The sequence below is a fragment of the Bos mutus genome, chromosome 3 (genome assembly GCF_027580195.1).
Source record: "Bos mutus isolate GX-2022 chromosome 3, NWIPB_WYAK_1.1, whole genome shotgun sequence".
Lineage (NCBI taxonomy): Eukaryota > Metazoa > Chordata > Mammalia > Artiodactyla > Bovidae > Bos > Bos mutus.
This window is the reverse complement of record NC_091619.1, coordinates 25,152,346-25,176,258: the sequence shown is the minus strand read 5'-3', so window position 1 is coordinate 25,176,258 and position 23,913 is coordinate 25,152,346. Positions and strand designations below refer to the sequence as shown.

Here is a 23,913-nt window from a genome sequence, read left to right as displayed (position 1 = left end):
GCTGGAAAAAGATATTCCACGCAAATAGAGACCAAAAGAAAGCAGGAGTAGCAATACTCATATTAGATAAAATAGACTTTAAAACAAAGGCTGTGAAAAGAGACAAAGAAGGACACTACATAATGATCAAAGGATCAATCCAAGAAGAAGATATAACAATTATCAATATATATGCACCCAACATAGGAGCACCACAATATGTTAGACAAATGCTAACAAGTATGAAAGCGGAAATTAACAATAACAAAGTAATAGTGGTAGACTTTATTACCCCACTCACACCTATGAATAGATCAACTAAACAGAAAATTAACAAGGAAACACAAACTTTAAATGATACAATAGACCAGTTAGACCTAATTGATATCTATAGGACATTTCACCCCAAAACAATGAATTTCACCTTTTTCTCAAGCGCACATGGAACCTTCTCCAGGATAGATCACATCCTGGGCCATAAATCTAGCCTTGGTAAATTCAAAAAAATTGAAATCATTCCAAGTATCTTTTCTGACAACAATGCAGTAAGATTAGATCTCAATTACAGGAGAAAAACTATTAAAAATTCCAATATATGGAGGCTGAACAATATGATGCTGAATAACCAACAAATCACAGAAGAAATCAAAAAAGAGATCAAAATATGCATAGAAACGAATGAAAATGAAAACACAACAACCCAAAACCTGTGGGACACTGTAAAAGCAGTGCTAAGGGGAAGGATCACAGCAATACAGGCATACCTCAAGAAACAAGAAAAAAGTCAAATAAATAACCTAACTCTACACCTAAAGCAACTAGAAAAGGAAGAAATGAAGAACCCCAGGGTGGGTAGAAGGAAAGAAATCTTAAAAATTAGGGCAGAAATAAATGCAAAAGAAACAAAAGAGACCATAGCAAGAATCAACAAAGCTAAAAGCTGGTTCTTTGAGAGGATAAATAAAATAGACAAACCATTAGCCAGACTCATCAAGAAACAAAGGGAGAAAATCAAATCAATAAAATTAGAAATGAAAATGGAGAGATCACAACAGACAACACAGAAATACAAAGGATCATAAGAGACTACTATCAGCAATTATATGCCAATAAAATGGATAACTTGGAAGAAATGGACAATTTCTTAGAAAAGTACAACTTTCCAAAACTGAACCAGGAAGAAATAGAAAATATTAACAGATCCATCACAAGCAAGGAAATTCAAACTATAATCAGAAGTCTTCTAGCAAACAAAAGCCCAGGTCCAGACAGCTTCATAGCTGAATTCTACCAAATTTAGAGAAGAGCTAACACCTATCCTACGCAAACTCTTCCAGAAAATTGCAGGGGAAGGGAAACTTCCAAACTCATTCTATGAGGCCACCATCACCCTAATATCAAAACCTGACAAAGATGCCACAAAAAAAGAAAACTACAGGCCAATATCACTGATGAATATAGATGCAAAAATCCTTAACAAAATTCTAGCAATCAGAATCCAACAACACATTAAAAAGATCATACATCATGACCAAGTGGGCTTTATCCCAGGGATGCAAGGATTCTTCAATATCTGTAAACCAATCAATGTAATACATCACATTAACAAATTGAAAAATAAAAACCATATGATTATCTCAACAGATGCAGAGAAAGCCTTTGGCAAAATTCAATATCCATTTATGATAAAAACCCTCCAGAAAGCAGGAATAGAAGGAACATACCTCAACATAATAAAAGCTATATATGACAAACCCACAGCAAACATTATCCTCAATGGTGAAAAATTGAAAGCATTTCCCCTAAAGTCAGGAACAAGACAAGGGTGCCCACTCTCACCATTACTATTCAACACAGTTTTGGAAGTTTTGGCCACAGCAATCAGAGCAGAAAAAGAAATAAAAGGAATCCATACTGGAAAAGAAGAAGTAAAACTCTCACTGTTTGCAGATGACATGATCCTCTACATAGAAAACCCTAAAGACTCCACAGAAAATTACTAGAGCTAATCAATGAATATAGTAAAGTTGCAGGATCATAGAAATCCCTTGCATTCCTATACCCTAACAATGAGAGAACAGAAAGAGAAATTAAGGAAACAATTCCATTCACATTGCAACGAAAAAATAAAATACTTAGAAATAAATCTACCTAAAGAAACAAAAGACTTATGTATAGAAAACTATAAAACACTGGTAAAAGAAATCAAAGAGGACACAAATAGATGGAGAAATATACCATGTTCATAGATCGGAAGAATCAATATAGTGAAAATGAGTATACTTCCCAAAGCAATCTACAGGTTCAATGCAATCCCTATAAAGCTACCAATGGTATTTTTCACAGAGCTAGAACAAATAATTTCACAGTTTGTAGGGAAATACAAAAAACCTCGAATAGCCAAAGCAATCTTGAGGAAGAAGAATAGAACTGGAGGAATCAACCTGACTGACTTCAGGCTCTACTACAAAGCCACAGTCATCAAGACAGTATGGTACTGGCACAAAGACAGAAATATAGATCAATGGAACAAAATAGAAAGGCCAGAGATAAACCCACGCACGTATGGACACCTAATCTTTGACAAAGGAGGCCGGAATATACAATGGAGAAAAGACAATCTCTTTAACAAGTGATGCTGGGAAAACTGGTCAACCACTTATAAAAGAATGAAACTAGGACACTTTCTAACACCACACACAAAAATAAACTCAAAATGGACTAAAGATCTAAATGTAAGACCAGAAACTATAAAACTCCTAGAGGAGAACATAGGCAAAACACTCTCTGACATAAATCACAGCAGGATCCTCTATGACCCACCTCCCAGAATATTGGAAATAAAAGCAAAATAAACAAATGGGGCCTAATTAAACTTAAAAGCTCTGCACAACAAAGGAAACTATTAGCAAGGTGAAAAGACAGCCTTCAGAATGGGAGAAAATAATAGCAAATGAAGCAACTGACAAAAAATTAATCTCAAAAATATACAAGCAACTCCTGCAGCTCAATTTCAGAAAAATAAATGACCCAATCAAAAAATGGGCCAAAGAACTAAATAGACATTTCTCCAAAGAAGACATACAGATGGCTGACAACACATGAAAAGATGCTCAACATCACTCATTATCAGAGAAATGCAAATCAAAACCACAATGAGGTACCATTTCATGCCAGTCAGAATGGCTGCTATCCAAAAGTCTACAAGCAATAAATGCTGGAGAGGGTGTGGAGAAAAGGGAACCCTCTTACACTGTTGGTGGGAATGCAAACTAGTACAGCCACTATGGAGAACAGTATGAGATTCCTTTAAAAACTGGAAATAGAACTGCCATATGACCCAGCAATCCCACTTCTGGGCATACACACTGAGGAAACCAGAATTGAAAGAGACACATTGTACCCCAGTGTTCATCACAGCACTGTTTACAATAGCAAGGACATGGAAGCAACCCAGATGTCCATCAGCAGATGAATGAATAAGAAAGTCGTGGCACATATCCACAATGGAGTATTACTCAGCCATTAAAAAGAATACATTTGAATCAGTTCTAATGAGGTAGATGGAACTGTAGCCTATTATACAGAGTGAAGTAAGCCAGAAAGAAAAACACCAATACAGTATCAGTTCAGTTGCTCAGTCGTGTCCGACTCTTTGCGACCCCATGAATCACAGCACGCCAGGCCTCCCTGTCCATCACCAACTCCCGGAGTTCACTCAAACTCATGTCCATCGAGTTGGTGATACCATCCAGCCATCTCATCCTCTGTCGTCCCCTTCTCCTCCTGCCCCCAGTCCCTCCCAGCATCAGAGTCTTTTCCAATGAGTCAACTCTTCGCATGAGGTAGCCAGAGTATTGGAGTTTCAGCTTTAGCATCAGTCCTTCCAAAGAATACCCAGGACTGATCTCCTTTAGAATGGACTGGTTGGATCTCCTTGCAGTCCAAGGGTCTTCTCCAACACCACATCAATTCGGCACTCAGCTTTCTTCACAGTCCAACTCTCACATCCATACATGACCACTGGAAAAACCATAGCCTTGACTAGACGGACTTTTGTTGGCAAAGTAATGTCTCTGCTTTTCAATATGTTATCTAGGTTGGTCATAACTTTCCTTCCAAGGAGTAAGCATGTTTTAATATCATGGCTGCAGTCACCATGTGCAGTGATTTTGGAGCCCCCCAAAATAAAGTCTACCACTGTTTCCACTGTTTCTCCATCTATTTCCCATGAAGTGATGGGACCAGATGCCATGATCCTATTTTTCTGAGTGTGGAGCTTTAAGCCAACTTTTTCACTCTCCTCTTTCACTTTCATCAAGAAGCTTTTGAGTTCCTCTTCACTTTCTGCCATAAGGGTGGTGTCATCTGCATATCTGAGGTTATTGATATTTCTCCCGACAATCTTGATTCCAGCTTGTGTTTCTTCCAGCTGAGCATTTCTCATGATGTATTCTGCATATAAATTAAATAAGCAGGGTGACAATATACAGCCTTGATGTACTCCTTTTCCCATTTGGAGCCAGTCTGTTGTTCCATGTCCAGTTTGAACTGTTGCCTCCTGACCTGCATATAGGTTTTTCAAGAGGCGGGTCCGTTGGTCTGGTATTCCCATCTCTTTCAGAATAATGCATATATATGCAATTTAGAAAGATGGTAATGATAACCCTGTATATGAGACAGCAAAAGAGACACAGATGTATAGAACAGTCTTTTGGACTCTGCAGGAGATGGTGAGGGTGGGATAATTTGGGAGAATGCCATTGAAACATATATATTATCATATGTGAAACGAATCGTCAGTCCAGGTTCAATGCATGATACAAGATGCTCGGGGCTGGTGCACTGGGATGACCCAGAGGAATGGTATGGGGAGGGAGGTGGGAGGAAGGTTCAGGATGGGGAACACATGTACACCTGTGCTGGATTCATGTCAATGTATGGCAAAACCAATATAATATTGTAAAGTAATTAGCCTCTAATTAAAATAAATAAATTTATATTAAAAAAAGGAAGAGTTACGACAAGTATATAATTTGCAATTTATATAAATTATAGAACATAAAGTCTTATTGAATTGTAAATTTCCTACAGCTAGAACAAAAGGAAGAATACAAGCTTGTATGAAATATGATTGATTATAATGAAAGAAATAGTTTTTATGACTACGATTGGTCCCTGTGAAATGTCCAGTCCAAGTCCCAACTTCCTCCATGCTTGCAGCAAGTTTCCAGATGTCCCATTGTTTAGGCCCAATCTGTTTATCAAGGACGATTGGAGGACGAGGGAGGGGGGCATTCCATCATCAAGCCACCCAAGAAGTCCTCTGTCATGGTAATGTTCCATTGTAGCATTAGTAACCTTCTACGCTATTTGAGTAACAAAATCACACACAGTGCTATTAATATAATCTGAGCAGTTAGATAACCATATACCATGGAGTCCCCAATCAACAATTGTATGATTAGCCATAAACATTAATTTTCCTGATTTGGCCTGACATTTGTCCCAATGAACAAGAATATATTTAAAGCTCTTATTAGTAAACCCTTTGCATAGTGTTCTTTGTTGATTCCCTCATTCTTTCCCTAAAGTTTCAGTAGTATAAACATGGTTCATGGACAAAGAAAGGGCAGTAAATAATCCAAGCAATGTGTGGAAGTTCTTTTTTGGAGGCAGAACGAAAGCCCAAGTTTGTCGATTAACATTAATACATAATTTTATTGGGCCCATGCATAAAGGAAGGATTTCATAGCCTAGAAAAATGTTAATTAGTCTTCCTTCTTCCTCAGGATGAGAGGGCCCTTCCAAGCTTCAAGGAGGGGACACATGTGTTGAGTCATTAGTGGATACGATTGGTCCTATATCTGTCCATTCTGTAACCTACAATAAAAAGGGGGGTTAGGCCCCCCCTATAAGCCCAATAAGTGTGATCAATCAAGTCAGCCTGAGCAGGGGAAGCAAAAGCAAGCAAAGCAAGCACAGCAAAGAAAAATATTCTCAGGATTCCGAGGCATTCCCTGTTGAGAAATCAGATATTCAGTTTGATTAGTAAGGGTTTTTATCTGTCCCCAAGTAGAGAGATCATAAGGTCAGTGATGTAGAGTGTGGTTTTTTGGAGATTTTTAAAGCTGCCATGGCTTGTACTGGAATTTATTCTTCCTGGGGTTTTTGTTGTTTCGTCTCTAGTTTGAATGTTGGGGGTCCCTTTAGGTTGAATCTTCGAAGAGGAAACCATGTGAGTTCGTTGGATCCATCTGGAGAAATAGAAGAATATCCCTTTCCCTATAAGATTAGTTTCTTAGATTTCCATTGATTAATCTGTCTTGATACCAAATGGGCAAAGGAAGGGAGGTATCCTTCAATGTCTCGAAATGTTTTTCTGCTTTTGTCAAAATATCTCCTTGTAGTAAGTTTAAAAAATTTAAAATAAATAAAGCTATATTAACAACAGTTATGGAGAAGGCAATGGCACCCCACTCCAGTACTTTTGCCTGGAAAATCTCATGGATGGAGGAACCTGGTAGGCTGCAGTCGGTGGGGTCACACAGAGTCAGACACAACTGAGAGACTTTCTTTTCACTTTTCACTTTCATGCATTGGAGAAGAAAATGGCAACCCACTCCAGTGTTCTTGCTTGGAGAATCCCAGGGACGGGGAGCCTGGTGGGCTGCCGTCTATGGGGTCGCACAGAGTCTGACACGACTGCAGTTACTTAGCAGCAGTAGCAGCAGCAACAATAATTACAGAAAGAAAGGAAAGCGATAATGATGAAAACATTTCTAGGAAATATTTTAGTACAAAAGAAATCATCTAGAGATCTGTTTGGGGACTGGTATTTGGTTGTGGTTTTGAATTAATGGGTTGATTTCTTCCTTATTCAGTACATACATTTTTCTTGATATAAAAAAATAGGATCTGACTATTTTAAGTGGTTTGTGTTATTTGGGGCAAAGGATTAGGAGCAAACAGTTAAGCACTTTTTCCTAAGTGAAATTACTGAAAAGCTGATGCAGAACAAGTCGACAAATGAAACGTTGCTCACATCCAAATACCTGACCTTGTCCCTGGAAAAGAAATGCAGCCCAGTGGCTGCTGAATCTCTCTGTTCAGCGTGTTAAAGAAGATGATTGTACTTTCAAGACAGACTGGAAAAGAAGCTGAATATTTTGTATTTTTGATATTCTTAGGAACAAATAACTTATTTGGCAAATGATGTCTTTTTTATGTTGTTTTTTTTTGTATTGTGAAATAGGCAGTGAAGTTGATGTTATTTTAAGAATCTTACAGACTGGAAACAGAAATAAAGCTATATTAATAATAGTTATAGGCTTAAAGAATATATTGCATTAGAATCTAGTAAAGTCTGTTCTGGATAAGGAAGATAAGAGTGTTCCTGTGTATTTATTTGATTTTTTACTTGCAGTTACAGTGTGTAATGTGTTTAATTATGTCTTGTGTTTGTGGATTACAAGGAATGTCTGTAATCTGTTGTAATAGAGAATGAATGTAAAAATTGTTTTAATTTGCTTAGAAATACAGGCAGGCCATTGTCTGTTTTTATAGAATTAGGTGTTCTCATTATCGCAAAGTAATTAATAGGTGGGTTATAATATATTGTGTAGTTTCACCTCAGAGAGGTGTGGCCCATATAAAAGAAGCATTTGTATCAATCGAGACATGTAAGAAGGAAGAGGAAGAAAGTTCAGGGCAATGAGTTACATCCATTTCCCATAAAACTTTCTTTCATTTGTCATAAACCTTTTGTGTATTTTTTTTTATTCATTTTATTTGCCATTTCTTATATCTTTTTATTAAAAGCATATATCTTTTCTTTGAAGTATCTTGTATGTTAGCATTTTATAGATTGGTGAATATATTTATATTTTATAATATATATTTATTTATATATATATTTGTATTTATTAATAGTCTAAAATCTCTTTAGTTTTTTAGTAAGAAAAAATGTTTTGTAAGACGAAGTTAGCGTTCAGTAATTCATGTTTTAAAATCTTACTTCATTTGGAAATGACCTAGCTATTTAATAAACTTTTATTATTTAGTTTAGTATAACTCCAGAAACTTAAGTTACCCCAATCCTAAGAGATTATTTTAGATGATTATAATAGATTATTCTATTAAAAATATAATTATTTTTAATAGAGTTTATCTAAAAGTTTTCATCTCATTTATATATATATAAATATATATATAAAAAGAGCTACCTTTTGTTGACAAATTTAGTTCACCTTAAACCTAGGCACAATAAAAGTATTATATAATGTTGATGACTTAAGACATGTCTTAATTAGATTAGCAAATAATTATATATAAATTATATTTATATTTAAATAAACATTATATTTACTATTGAATATTTTTCAGTTCATGTGGACTTGAATTTAAATAGCTTATTAATTTCATATTATCTAAAAATAAAGACATATATTGAGACATAATTTTAGATAGATAGGCATAGTTTTCCGCTTGAAATTTAAAATATCTGTTTGTTTTTTTTTTTTGAGTTCCACCAATTTGTTTATGGCTGGAGTCCTAGATGGAGTGGGCTGTGTATCCCAAGGACATGATAAGAGTTAACTTTAGGTTTTTTCTTAGGCCTGTTTTTGTTTCCCAGGCAGAATTGGAGTTCCAAAAAAGTATTTTAACAAGTTAACCTTTTCCTAACTGCACATGTAAGAAGAATCGGTTTTGCAATTTCAAAAAAGATTTTATTTTAATCAGTTTTCTCTGGAGTCTAAAGCAATTTTGTAAATCAATAATAATAATGTGCCAATTTTGAGGAATAAGTAATAGGTGATGGGATCTCCGGTTGTAATGTATCCATAGATTTCATAGATGCATTAACCTTTTTTAAGGTCTGTTAAGAGATGCCATTTGTTAGATTTCTTTTTTATAACAAAAAAAGGAGAATTCCAAGGACAGCAAGATTCCTCAATATGTTTTAATTCTAACTGTGTGTCTATAAGTTCTTTAGTAGCCTGTAATTTTTCTTTTTTAAGGGGCCATTGCTCTGCCCAAATAGGCTTGTCATTCTTCCAAGTTATTTTAATAATTGCTTTGTTTGTTAAACGAGCAGTGGTCCTTAGGAAAAATGTGGAATGTATATCTGAGTTTGCCATAGCATAAGTAAGTCCCTTCCTATTAGATTAAGGGGTGCATCTATCACATAAGGTCTTAATGTTGCAGGCTGGCCTTTTGGTCCTTCATATGGGTAGATTTGTACATTTTGATAAATTTCTTGTACTTTGGTTTGAGAAATTCCTGCAATTTGGCAAGAGATTTTTTTGTATAGGCCAGGATTTGGGCCATAAGTGTTTGGAAATAACAGTAATATCAGATCCAGTGTTGAGGAGACCAGAAAATCTTTTACCATTAATTTTGATATTTATTTTTAGTTCGGCATATTCAGATACCAATGATGTCCATAAGGATTATTTTTGATCTGTACTGTTGAATCTGCCTGTTCGTGTGTCATTAGAAGAGTTAATAGAAGTGTAAGGCAAAAAAAGTAATTGAGCAATTTTGTCCCCCTTTTTGAATTGCCACAGAATCTGAGATGACATCACAGTTTGAATCTCTCCTTTATAATTTGAATCAATTATTCCAGGGTGAACAGTAATTCCTTTAGAAGTCAAACTAGATCGGCCAAGTAAAAGACCGAAGGTTTGTGGGGGCAGAGATCCAAAAAGTCCAGTAGGTACTTTAGAAGGGACTGCTTGAGGGTAAAGGAAAAAATCATTTAGGGCTGGTATACAGATGGCAGCACTGCCGGATGTTGAGGGTTTGAGGGAAAAGATAGAATTTGCCCCTTGTTTTTGTTGTAGAGGACCTGGGGGGTCCCCTGTTTGGAGTTTCCTGGAATAGGTTTTCCTTCAATATCAAATTTAGATTTACAATCTTTGGCCCAATGCATTCCTCTATAGCAGCGAGGGCAAATTCTTGGAGGTTTTTTATTAGCCTTCTTAGGGCAGTCCCTTTTTAAATGGTTTTTATCTCCACATGTAAAGCATCCATCATTTCCCTTTTTAAAGATAGCAGCCATTGTCTTAGCTAGCATTTGCATCTTTTAAGTTTCTGATCCTAAATTGTGACAAGCCTTCAAATAATCAATAATAGTCCCAGTTTCACGAATTGGAGCGATAGCTCTTAAACATTCCTGATTTGCATTCTCATAAGCAAGTAATTTCTCTAGCTGTTTCTTGGTTTCTTCTCTGATTACAGTATGGGAAATAGCAGTTTCTAATCTAGCTAAAAAATTAGCATAACTTTCATTAGGTTCTAACAAAGGAGAGACTTCTGGAGTTGCGCCTGTTGGCAAAGGAGGAGCATTTGGAGCAGCCGGGGCACGGCTAGTAAGAAAATTTTGAAATATTTTATGTTGTTCTAATTGGGCCTTTTGTAAAGTTTTATCACCTACTTGATATTCATGCAATAAGTATTCAGTCTGTTGTCAAATATCGTGAGGGCTAGAATTACCTTGAAATGGCAGAATTACAGCTTTCATGAGAGCCCATAGGGGCCAGAAATCAATCGGAATATTTTTTCCCTGCCTGGTGGCTCGTTCAACATTTTCTTTGACCTGGTGCCAAATTTCTAAATCAAAACTGCATTTATCAGGGAACCAAGGATTACATTTAACCATTGTTTGAAAGCAAGCCTCTATTCATTGACGCGAAACCAAAAATCCCTGCTTTAAACAAATGGTGAAGTAAAGTAGAGAAATAATGGGGCTTTCCAGCCGTTTGACCCGTGTCTTAGTACTTACCAACCTCAATAGGCCCTGACCTCAATAAGCCTGGAGTCACTCCGTCCAAAATGCCACGTATACCAGTGTCCGCGTTCTGGGTGCCACTTGTTGGGGTCCTTTAATGGACTGGAACCTGGTGGTCTGGAGTCCATGATAAGAAAGTGAAAGAGAGAGAGCCGGAGGGAGGGAGAGAGAGAGGAAGAAAGAAAGAAAGAAAGACACGGGGACCCAAGCTCTGATGGAGCAAAGGTGCTTTAATGATCTTTCTGTGAGTATATATAGGCTGTTGTACAAGAAACTTCTTTCAACAATGATAAAGGTCAGAAAACCGAACATATAGCAACTGTTACCAAGGGAGCAAGGGATTAATAATGGTCACAAGGTCAGGAGACAATCCATATCTCAAGAAAGGGGATCGAGACTAAGCAGTTTTGCCGTAAAGAGAATGTTTACTGAAGGAGATTCAAGCCTGTCTCACATAATGACCTCAGTCCTGGGAGCATCTTGCTGTTCCACTAGTTTCTGACAACAGAAAACCGATAGGAAACCGAGGATTTATGAGAAACAGCATGTAGGAATCCTCCTGTTAAACATTCCCTGACACCATGAAGTGATGGGACTGGATGCCATGATCTTAGTTTTCTGAATGTTGAGCTTTAAGTCAATTCTTCACTCTCCTCTTTTACTTTCATCAAGAGGCCTTTTAGTTCCTCTTCACTTTCTGCCATAAGGGTGGTGTCATCTGCATATCTGAGGTTATTGATATTTCTCCTGGCAATCTTGATTCCAGCTTGTGCTTCCTCCAGCCCAGCGTTTCTCATGATGTAGTTTGCATAGAAGTTAAATAAGCAGGGTGACAATATACAGCCTTGATGTACTCCTTTTCCTATTTGGAACCAGTCTGTTGTTCCATGTCCAGTTCTAACTGTTGCTTCCTGACCTGCATACAGGTTTCTCAAGAGGCAGGTCAGGTGGTCTGGTAGTCCCATCTCCTTCAGAATTTTCCACAGTTTATTGTGATCCACATAGTCAAAGACTTTGGCATAGTCAATAAAGCAGAAATAGATGTTTTTCTGCAACTCTTTTGCTTTTTCAATGATCCAGCGGATGTTGGCAATTTGATCTCTGGTTCCTCTGCCTTTTCTAAAACCAGCTTGAACATCTGGAAGTTCATGGTCCACGCATTGCTGAAGCCTGGCTTGGAGAATTTTGAGCATTACTTTACTAGCGTGTGAGATGAATGCAATTGTGCGGTAGTTTGAGCATTCTTTGGCGTTGCCTTTCTTTGGGATTCTTCCCCTTATGTTGCTGATTTGCTAAAGAGAGACTAAGTTGGATATTCTAATGAGTCACAAGGTAACATCTAACAATATACCTGTACATGGTTGTTGTTGTTCAGCTGCTAAGTCATGTCTGACTCTTTGCAACTCCATGAACTGGAGCACACAGGCTTCCCTGTCCTTCACTATCTTCTGGAGTTTGTGCAAACTCATGTCTATTGAGTCAGTGATGCTATCTAACCATTTCATCCTCTGCTGCTCCCTTCTCCTGTCTTCAGTCTTTCCCAACATCAGGGTCTTTTCCAATGAGTCAGTTCTTCGCATCAGGTGGCCAAAGTATTGGAGCTTCAGCTTCAGCATCAGTCCTTCCAATGAATATTCAGGGTTGACTTCCTTTAGGACTGACTGGTTTGATCTCCTTGCTGTCAAAGGGGCTCTCAATTTGAGTCTTCTCCAGCACCACAGTTCAAAAGCATCAATTCTTCGGTGCTCAGCCTTCTTTACAGTCCAACTCTCTCATCCGTACGTGACTACTAGAAAAACCGTAGTTTTGACTATACGGACTTTCGTCAGTAAAGTGATGTCTCTGCTTTTTAACACGCTGTCTAGGTTGTCAGCTTTTCTTCCAAGGAGCAAGCATCTTTTAATTTTGTGGCTGCAGTCACTGTCTGCAGTGATTTTGGAGCCCAAGAAGATAAAATCTGTCACTGTTTCCCCCTTTTCCCCATCTATTTACCATGAAGTGATGGGGCCAGATACCATGATCTTAGTTTTTTAATGTTGAGTTTTATGCCAACTTTTTCATTCTCCTCTTTCACCCTCATCAAATATATACATGTATAATGAAATCTAACTAAAATTTAATCTGGTGGAGCATCAACTTTATTATAAAGATGAGAGGGTATATGATCACTTTAATTCCTATAGCCATTTTTTTTTCCCACAAGGGCAATCAAGAGTCAGTTACTTAAACTGGTGTGTCAAATCCTAAATGCCCATAACAGCCAAGAAAACGGCTTAGCAATCCCCCATCAAGCTCTGATTTTTCTTCCAGACAGCTAGAATCAACAGTGACACCCTCCCCTGAAAACTTAAAAAACTTACTTGTGTCCAGAACGCGGATGCCGATGGGGGCCGACTCCTCCTCGGTCAGCGGTACCATTCCTTTTGAGGGCTGGGCAGCCACTCCTCCACACGGCAGGAGTAGTTACCCGTGTCCTGGGGGCTGGCCTGCAGCACGGTGAGCCGGTAGAGGAGCGGGGAGAGCATCTGAAAGCGGAGCCTGCCCTCCCAGGGGCTGCCCTCTGGGCCAAAGACAGCATCTGCACCCACGCTCAGCAGGGCTGTCCGCTCTGTGGGGTCCTCGTCCTCCTCTTCATCCACCTCCACTTCCTCCTCCTCTTCCTCCTCCCCATCTTCTGGGCCAGGGCTACCCCTCTTTCCTCCAGCTTTAGTCCTCAGGGAGTACCAGGCCACGGCGAAGCGGGAGTCCTGGCTGGAGCGAGACACGATGCTACAGTCCAGCTGGAAAGCTGCCTTCTCGAACACCGTGGCATTCGGGACCACTGTGTCCACCTGCAGGGCAGCATCTGGGGGAGACGAGGCTGTTTTAGTTTCTGCTCAAAACAACTAAATGTCCACCATTAAATATGTTTTAGGAATACAGTAACATACAAGAGAGTTCCATGCCTCTATTGAAAGGAATGAGGGGGCATCGTGTACAGAGAGGAGGAAGGAAATTCTAGAAAAACTGTTAGAGTACGGCACGCTGTGTACTCCACACATCACTCTGCAGAAGAAAATGTGTGTGTGTACTCAGATACTCAGTTATGTCTGACTCTTTGTGACCCCACGGACTGTAGCCTGCCAGGCTCCTCTGTCCATGGGATTTCCCAAGCACGAATACTGCAGTGAGTTGCCGATTCCTACTCCAGGGGATCTTCTTGACCTAAGGATCATACCCGCATTCTCTTGAATCTCCTTCACTGGCAGGTAGGTTTCTTTACCACTAGCACCACCTGGGAAGCCCCACGGAAGAAAATAGAAAATACATTTTATTCCATTTGATTGGAATATCTGTGGAAGAATTCACAAGGAGCTGGTAACATGGATGCTTATAGGAATCCAGAGGGAGAGGGGCAGATTTTTCACTGTGACCCCTTGTAGTGGTTGAATAGATTCCTGCCCAAAGTCATGTCCACCTAGACTCTCTGAATTTCCTTAATTGGAAATAGAATCTTTGCAGACATACTTTAGTTAAGATGTGCTCATAACTGATTTGGGGCAGGCCTACATATCAGGAGAGAAGAGGGCACACAGAGACACATGGAGAAGGACATAGAAAGGCAGAGACAGATTGGAATGATGTAGCCACAAGCCAGGGAACATGGGGCCATGAGAAGCTGAAAGAGACAAGGAAGGACTCTTCCTAGGAACTTCAGGGGAGCAGAGCCCTGATAACACTTTGATTTCACCCTTCCAGCCTCCACAACTATGAGAGAACAGATTTCTGTTGTTTGAAGCTACGAAGTTTGTGCTAATCTGTTATGATGGCCCTTGGAAATGAATTCACCCCCTTAGCAGCTTTTGAATTTAAACTGTGTGCATGTTGGTTGTTGGCTATAACACAGGAAACCCAAGGAGATAAACATTCTCCAAGGAATGAAGCCAAGCAACAGACAATAAACCTGAAAGGGCTCCTTACCCCGAGTATGGAATCCCCAGGAGGATAACATGGACAGTGTCCTCTCAATGGACGTAGGAGATGCAGTCCAACCACTAAGAGATAACTGAACAAGTTAAGTCGTATCCCACAGATGCCACCAGACGGCTCTATCTGCTTCTTTTGCAGGTTTGGGCTCTCTAGAGTAGGTTCTGGAGAAGGCAATGGAACCCCACTCCAGTACTCTTGCCTGGAAAATCCCATGGGCGGAGGAGCCTGGTAGGCTGCAGTCCATGGGGTCGCTAAGAGTTGGACACGACTGAGCGACTTCACTTTCACTTTTCACTTTCATGCATTGGAGAAGGAAATGGCAACCCACTCCAGTGTTCTTGCCTGGAGAATCCCAGGGACAGAGGAGCCTGGTGGGCTGCCGTCTGTGGGGTCATACAGAGCTGGACACAACTGAAGTGACTCAGCAGCAGCAGCAGCAGAGTAGGTTCTAAACGTGTAATTCATTCCCTACCTCCTCCCTTTGGCTCTGTTTATGAAATGCTCATGCAAGATGCCAACGTAGCATCAACAAAAATAGACTGAATCAGATTCTACTTGGATGACGACCAAATAGGAGCCTTTCCCAAGTGCTGCCCTAGGCTTTCAATGAATTGGCTGAATTGGCTTGCAGGTGAACACAAAGCTAGTTACCGCCACTCCCTTGGGGCTCTGCTAAGCCCCTCCACATTCCTCTCTGCACATACGGAATCTCATGTGCGCCACTGGACACAAAGCTTAGGAACCAGCTATAGGTGATGCACATGGTGCATCAACCCAGCTATCACCAGGGATGCGTGGTGGGGCACGGTGGGGAGAGGGTGATGGTGGTGGCAGGAAACGCTGCAGGGGCCAGAGGGCAGAAAGTGGCAGGACAGGAAATAGGTTTGCAGGCAACTCAAACTGTCTCACTCATCAGCTTATCCCTCCAGGGAACACAGCTGATGTGCCAACAGAGAAAGGCTGTGCTGGCCCGAGTGAGGCATTGGACCCATCATGGCAAGGTGGTAAGGGGCTGTGAACATTCAGTTCCCCAGAAGGGCCTCTTCCATCTAGTCTCCCTTTCTGTCTTCTAGTCTAAGGCTCACAATTTTTCGGAGCCCCTTCAAGGGGCTTCCCTGGTAGCTCAGAAGGTAAAGAATCTACATGCAATGCAGGAGACCCAGGTTTGATCACTCTAGTATTTTGCCTGGAGAATCCATGGACAGAGGAGCCTGGAGGGGACTAACACTCAAATGCCTTGTTTATGTTAATCACTCAACACAAGTTTTTTGAATAAAATTAATTTTCACCTTCCCACAAGCCCAGTCCCCTTAACATGCCTCTTTACCAACTTGGTTTTCTGCATCTGTCCCCTTGTAGAAGAGGCGAAACCATCTCCCTGATCAGCCTTTAACACTCTTTTCCTTACTTTCCCATGTTTAAGCTACAAGAAAAAAGTTTGTCCCTGCCCCTCCCAGAGGTCACGCTGATACTTCCAAGCTGTGACCTAGACCAGTGACTCTGATCTGTGGTCCCTGCTCTGGGGGAGGAATGTGGTTTCCCCTCTCCCCTGGTGAACCAAACACAACTACTAATCTATTCAGCAATAGTCCCACCCTGAAGAAGCACAAGCCGGAATCAAGATTGCTGGGAGAAATATCAATAACCTCAGATATGCAGATGACACCACCATTATGGCAGAAAGTGAAGAGGAACTAAAAAGCCTCTTGATGAAAGTGAAAAAGGAGAGTGAAAAAGTTGGCTTAAAGCTCCACATTCAGAAAAATAAGATCATGGCATCTGGTCCCATCACTTCATGGGAAATAGATGGGGAAACAGTGGAAACAGTGTCAGACTTTATTTTTTGGGCTCCAAAATCACTGCAGATGGTGATTGCAGCCATGATATTAAAACACGCTTACTCCTTGGAAGGAGAGTTATGACCAACCTAGATAGCATATTGAAAAGCAGAGACATTACTTTGCCAACAACAGTCCCTCTAGTCAAGGCTATGGTTTTTCCAGTGGGCATGTATGGATGTGAGAGTTGGACTGTGAAGAAAGCTGAGTGCCAAAGAATTGATGCTTTTGAACTGTGGTGCTGGAGAAGACTCCTGAGAGTCCCTTGGACTGCAAGGAGATCCAACCAGTCCATTCTAAAGGAGATCAGTCCTGGGTATTCTTTGGAAGGACTGATGCTAAAGCTGAAACTCCAATACTTTGGCCACCTCATGTGAAGAGTTGACTCATTGGAAAAGACTCTGGTGCTGGGAGGGATTGGGGGCAGGAGGAGGGGATGACAGAGGATGAGATGGCTGGATGGCATCACCAACTTGATGGACATGAGTCTGGGTGAACTCCGGAAGTTGGTGATGGACAGGGAGGCCTGGCGTGCTGCGATTCATGGGGTCACAAAGAGTCGGACACGACTGAGCAACTGATCTGAACTGAGTTCCTTCAGTTTCCATATTTCATAAGCAATGCAAGGCGATTCTTAACTCAACTCTTAGAGCTCTTTTATTTCCAATCTTCTATATGTTCAACTTTTATCAGAAAAAAAAGCTCTGAGGTACATCTACATAAAGAATCTTAGGCAAGCAGTAAAAATGGTGGTCATGAAATGTTTTCAGTGACAGGGGGAAAGACTCACAAAAGAATGCTGGGGCCGGGGGGGAAATCACATGAAACAGTAAGATGCTGACTTCATTTAGAGAGAGAGACACACACAGAGGGAATATGAAGATATGTTGTTTACTCGTAAGCTGTGTCTGACTCTTTGCGACCTCATGGTCTGTAGCCCGCCAGGGTCCTCTGTCCATGGAATTCTCCAGGCAAGAATTATTGGAGTGGGTTGCCATTTCTTTCTCCAGAGGATCTTCCCAACCCAGGGATTGAACCTGCATCTTCTGCCTTGGCAGGCAGGTTCCTTACCACTGACCCACCAGGGAAGTCCATGAAGATATACAGACAGTGAGATTACAGACTTTTTTTTTTGGCCACACCATGTGGCAGGATCTCAGTTCTCCCACCAAGTATCGAACCAGCACCCCCTGCAGTAGAAGCTCGGAGACTTAACCACGGGACTGCCAAGAAAGTCCCTACAGATAATTTTTTATTTCAAAACTGTATTTTTCTATTTTCCAAATGCTGTTATTAGTATGATCACCTTATATAATCGGAGAAGGAAGGGAGGCAGGCAGGCAGGCAGCTGGTTGATCCGGGCTACTCAACTGGCTAAACAGGAGGCGGACTCGAGGCTGCAGACTTAGGGGCCACACTATGAGCACACAGCGTGGCAGGAAGGAAACCTGGGCAACCACTCGGTCTGCTCGACACGCTGGCAGCGTGACACTTCTCTTTAGGCTTCAGTTCTCTCCAGAGTAAAACCCATACTCAGGGCCCTGGTGAGGACTGAACATGAACTGCCCCCCTGTGGCTGGGAGGGATACAGCTGGCTGCCTCCTCCCATGCCGCCTGGGGCCTCATGTGGGGATCTACAAAATGGGTGGGAGGAGGAGGGAGACGGTGTTCAGCTGCTGCATCTACCATTTGTCTTTGGGGAAAGACATGCAGCGCACTCAAGGCAAGGGGGAAAAAGGGGAAGAAAGCTCATGGGAAATACGTCTCAAAGCAGAGGCAATTCCCTCTCCAGCTTAGGCAAGACAGGAGGACAGAGATAATGTCCTCTTCTATAACAAAGGCTGTATCTGCTCGCTGAAGTGTGTGCCATGATGTGTGGGGCGGGCATAACCGTGAGGCTCCAGGATTCCACCAACAAAAAGAGCTGCTCTACTTAGATGTGAAAGCATTATGAAAGCTTCCCTCGGCGCCAGTGACCACAAACAGAACCCTGGGATGCTGAGAACATAAGACAAAACATTCCTCTGGATACAGGTCCCAGTGCATTTCTGTCCCATGTCCTTCAGGGGCCTGTCCTTAACTGACCTGTGGTCTGATAGGAATGAGTGATGACATGGTGTTTCAGAGGACACAGGAATCCTGCACATCTTTGCTTTAATTATGTGTTTGAATATAGAACAATAATTCTACCCAGTAATTATGCACATTTGGGTACTTTAGAACCAACAATAAAGAAAAGCATGAGGCTGCACAGAATAGTCATTAGCACCAATAAAATTATTAGGAAGTGAGAGTATAAAGGCTACAGCTACTTCATTTTCTATTTAAATCATATGAATCAATTCTTTTCCACTGAAAATCCACAAACTGAATTTTCAGAACCACATGATTATACTGTTTCAAGATTTTTGCCACCTGTCTGAATCTGAATGTACTCTTTGAAAAGAAAATATTCTACTCTATATATGGGCTTCCCTGTGGCTCAGTAAGTAAAGAATCCACTTGCAATGCAGGAGACTGCCTACAATGAGGGTTAGATCCCTGGGTCGGGAAGATCCCCTGGAAAAGAAAATGGCAACCCACTCCAGTATTCTTGCCTGGAAAATCCCATGGACAGAGGTCCATGGGGTCCCAAGAGTCAGACACGACTGAAGCAGTTGAGCACTGCTCTGTTTAACAGGCTCTAGATTCATCCACTTCACCAGAACTGACTCAAATGAAGTAAGTCAGAAAGAGAAAAACAAGTGTTATATATTAACACATATCTATGGAATCTAGAAAAATGGTATTGATGAACCTATTTGCAGGGCAGAAATAGAGATGGCAACCTAGAGAACAGACTCTGGACACAACGGGGAAAGAAGAGGGTGGGATGAATTGAGAGAGTAACATTGAACAGACATTACCACATGTAAAACAGGTAAGCTAATGGGAAATTGCTATATAACACCAGGAGCTCAAGCCAGTGCTCTGTGACAACCTGGAGGGGAGGGATGGGTGACGGATAAGAGGGAGGTTCAAGAGGGAGGGGACATAGGTACACCTATGGCTGATCCACACTGTTGTATGGCAGAAGCCAACACAATAATGTAAAGCAACTATCCTCCAATTAAAAATAAATTTTAAAAAATATTCCAGGCTCTGGAATAAGTGACAAATGTTATTCTAGTTAAGAAATGGAATCACCTTAGGCCAAAGCCAGATGTGCAGTTTTTCACTCACTAGGGGGAAAAAAGATCTCAGACACTTGTGAGTGCACGTGTAAAACGTAAATGCTCATACATTTAACTGCAAGTAACTAATTAATTGTATTAATTTAATTAACAATGGGTTCATTTTGAAATTAATTTTATGCAACGCATAAACTATCACAGAGGGGAACCACCAAAGGGAGGGGAGGCCTGGGGAGGTTAACTCTCACCTGGTCGAGTGACGCGAACAGCCATCTGGCCAGCGGTGTCCTCAGCCTGTTTGTACCACATGCCACTGGGGCTGGGCAGCCACTCCTCCACACGGCAGCTGTAGGTGCCGCTGTCCTGCACAGCCACGTTCTGGATGAAGAGCCGGTACACACCCGGGGAAGGGCTCTCCAAGTGCAGCCGGCCCTTCAGGTTGTTCTTGGCTGCCTGCTCTCCATAGTGGAAGGTGGCATCGCGACTCAGGCGGGCCACAGTCTCCCGCTCTGGCTGGTTGGGCTTCCACACAAACCATTCCACCAGCAGCTGTGAGGCTGCGCTCGTGCGGTTCAGGACCACGCACTCCAGCTGCACCTGCCGCGTCTCCAGAACCGACAGGTTGCCCTGCTCTTGGCTGAGCTTCAGGCGGCTATCTGCGTAAGTGAGGAAAGAGAAGTTGCCAAACAGAAAACAACGAGCCACTTGCACGCAACCTTTCCCAGTGGACGTGAGTGCATGCCTTCCGAAGACAGGACAGCAGCAGGCTCACACGTGCACCCTGAACACTCTTCAGTTCTTGATCATGGGTCTGAGTTCCTGAGTTTCAAGGAATTTGGTGTTACAGTAGCAGCTGCCCCCAAATTTATAAACCTCATAGATTCAGATGCTTAGGAGAGGACAAGCATGCACGGTAGATGACTCCACGTCCAAGTGACAGCAGAGCATGAGGAGCGTGGACAACTGGAGGGGGTGGCAGGGCAGAGATGGAAAGGGCATGGTGAGAACCCTGCTAGAAGTAACAGCAAATTTTTAAAACTGACCACATTATGGCTAGAATATGCTGAGCCATCAACCTCAGAAGAACAGCAGGGGAAGGCCAATTTAATATGTACACCAGTTGGTCCTAAGAATTGCAGTTCTTACTTTCTCTACCAAAAAAAACACAACAAAAAGACCATAAGGGTTTCCTCTCAAGATGGGAGCAGAACTGATCTAACATCAGTAAAGAAAAGACTGATACGGATGGCTGTTTGAAACCTCAGCCAATCAGATTGTTCTCCGGAGAAAAAGGTCATTAAACATGGTACGCTTTGATGGCATCCTCGCAATTTCAAAAGGGCCCAAAAAGCCTCTCTGGACTAGAGGGGTTAAAAAGCTATGAAACTGTAAATGCACAGAAGCCCCTGGAAAGAACACCTCCTGAGTCAGGGAGGGGGAAGAACTTTCACTTTTCACTTTTCCACTTCAACACTGTCACAATATTTTATAAGGCACATTTATTCCACTTTTGTAATAAAAGTTCAAAAAATTTTAAAAAACAACTGAAATTTATATATTTTTTTGAAATTATATTTTAAATAACCAATCTCTGAAAATATATACATACTCTTGTTGTCTTGGGGTTGAAAGATTATTTTCTCCTTTGTGCTTTTTTAGTATTTTCCAAAAGTTCTATGAGTGTATGCTTTCTTATTAAGGGGGGTAGGGGGTACTGGAAGAAGTAGAGAAGGGGAAAAAAAGAAAAACATACAAACTAAAAATCTCAACTGGGGACTTCCCTGGTGGCCCAGTGGTAAAGATTTCACCTTCCAATGCAGGGGGTGCGGGTTCAACCCCTGCTTGGGGAGCTAAGATTCCACATGCCTCATGACCGAACAGCAAGAATGCAAACAACAAAAAACAATACTATAACAAATTCAATAAAGACTTTAACAATGGCCCATGTCAAAAAAAATTTTTTTAATCCAACTGAAAAAGGGGAATGTGTTGTTTTAATCTATGTCCTGTGAGTTTTCTGTTTATAGTGTTAATATTCCCCACAAACAGAGATTTCACTAGCTGTGTTTTGACAAGGATCCTTACAGCCCTTGTGCCCCAGTTAGCTTGCTGCTGAGAGTCTGTAATCCCCAACAGGGAAATTCCCTTGATAAATTTAGGCTGTACCAAGAAGTTCTCAGTTTCAGCACAAATGAGAAAAGGGAAAGGCGGAATGATGACTAAGAGGAAACACATGGGGGGGGAGGGGTGAACATGACCTCCCAGTGGGGAAAATGGTCAGAACTGAAAACAGACACGAAGAACAGAAACCCAGGAGAACATCTGCAGGCCTAATGGCAAGCTTCAGTTCTCAAAAGCCCCAGGGACTGGCCTGAAGGCAGGGCATAGGTCACTGGAAATACCAACAGGAATCATTTAGACTGGAGCTTCCTGTTTTATGCCTCAGAAGCAGTGGACCATGAGGTAGATGAGAATCCCAGGATCGGGGTGGCCTGACAAATACAGTATCCTGAGGAAAGGAGGGGACCGGCCCCGTGGCATTCAGCCTGGGCCAGGCCACATATGGACTTCTGCATCTGCTTCCAGAACAAACTTTTATGGAGGTCTCCTGGGAGACAAGCCGTGAGAATAGCATGGTGAGGAAAACAGGACCTGTGCTCACTCATGGGGCTTCCCGCCTACTGACTCTGAATATATAAATAGTAAACAAGTAACACATAATAACTGATGATAAACGAATGTCCACAGGTATAAATATGAACAGGCAGTTCATAATGACTTATATACAAAGAGCTGTTTCAGGTCGTGACGTGCTCTGAAGAGGCTGGAGAAAGGAGACATGGAGAGATCATTGTAGTTCAGTCGTAAGTCGGGCCTGACTCTGCGATCCCGTGCACTGCAGCACATCAGGATTCCCTGTCCTTCACTGTCTCGTGTTTCATGTGCAAACATGAGTTTGAGCAAACTCATGTCCATTGTGTCAACGATGCCATCCAACCATCTCATCCTTTGTCGTCCCCTTCTCCCCCTGCCCTCAAACTTTCCCAGCATCAGGGTCTTTTCCAGTGAGTGATTAGGGTGTCATTTCAGTTAAAATGAGCTAGGAATGCCTGAGGAAGAATGCGATAGATGGACATCTATGGTTAACATGTTCTAGGGTGAGAGAATAACAAGCACAAAGGCCCTAGGGTATCAGGGAAAGCAACCATTCATTCCTTATTCAACCAATATTTACTAAGGGTGTCATGCCAGTGGCTGGAGATCCAAAGGCACAGCACCTGTCCTCTAAGTGTTTACAGTATAGTGGAGAAGAAATGAAAACAATTATTATACTATGCATTTTCTATGGAACCCCTGGTGACATAGGAGAAACCAGGGAAGGCTTCCTGGAAGAGGTGCTGAGTGAAGTCTTAGGAATGGGGTAAAGACAGGGAGAAGCGACAGGGGAGGTGCACTCCAGGAGAGAGCAGCATAAACAAAGGCATAGGGTGGCAACACAGCATCCCACAGCCCATCGGGAACCACAGATTGTGGTTAACAGTGAACTATAGGGCATGCAGGAATGAGGGATGGAGAGGGAGCTTAAGGCCACATTACGTGAAAAGCACAAAGAACTAGAACTTTTCAACAAGGAGAAGGGGTTCCCTTCACATATTTGAAAGGGTATGACTCAGACTAATCTTGGGTTGTTCTGGGGCAGACCTAACACCTGAGAGGGAAATTACAGGGAAGGGGACTTTCTAAGGACCAGGGCCACCCAGAAGTGGAACTAAGTGGGGCGGAGACAGTCAGCGCTCCCTCCCTGGAAGTGTGCCAGCAGAGGTCAGACACGGCTACCAGGGAGCAGAGTATAAACAGGATAAAGGTTACACTTACAGGATCTGAGAGGGGTCAAGGGGTGATTCAATTCGCACAGGAAAGGCTCATTCCTGGGCTGGGATTGGGTGAAAAAGAAGAAGGGGGAAGCAGATGAAGGAAACCAGAAAATCCCTTCCAGGCAGGAATCCTGGGTATGGAGCTGGCACCAGCCTGAGATCCGGGAGCACCAGGGACCCTGCCTTGCTGCACCTTGTGACCCCCATCTGTCGCTTGGGCTTTTCCCTGTTGAAGATGCTGTCTACAATAGCAGAGTCAAGAACACGTCTCTGAGTTTGCCATCAGT

General features: G+C 41.8%; 1 protein-coding gene across 1 annotated transcript in view; it reads right to left on the bottom strand.

Moving 5' to 3' along the window:
- The window catches only part of IGSF3 (immunoglobulin superfamily member 3), a 130,082-nt gene that overhangs the window by 9,711 nt on the left and 96,458 nt on the right, over positions 1 to 23,913 (bottom strand). The window contains 3 exon segments of the mRNA XM_070367428.1: positions 13,132 to 13,179; positions 13,182 to 13,616; positions 20,000 to 20,407. Of these exon segments, the coding sequence (XP_070223529.1) occupies positions 13,132 to 13,179; positions 13,182 to 13,616; positions 20,000 to 20,407 (891 nt within the window).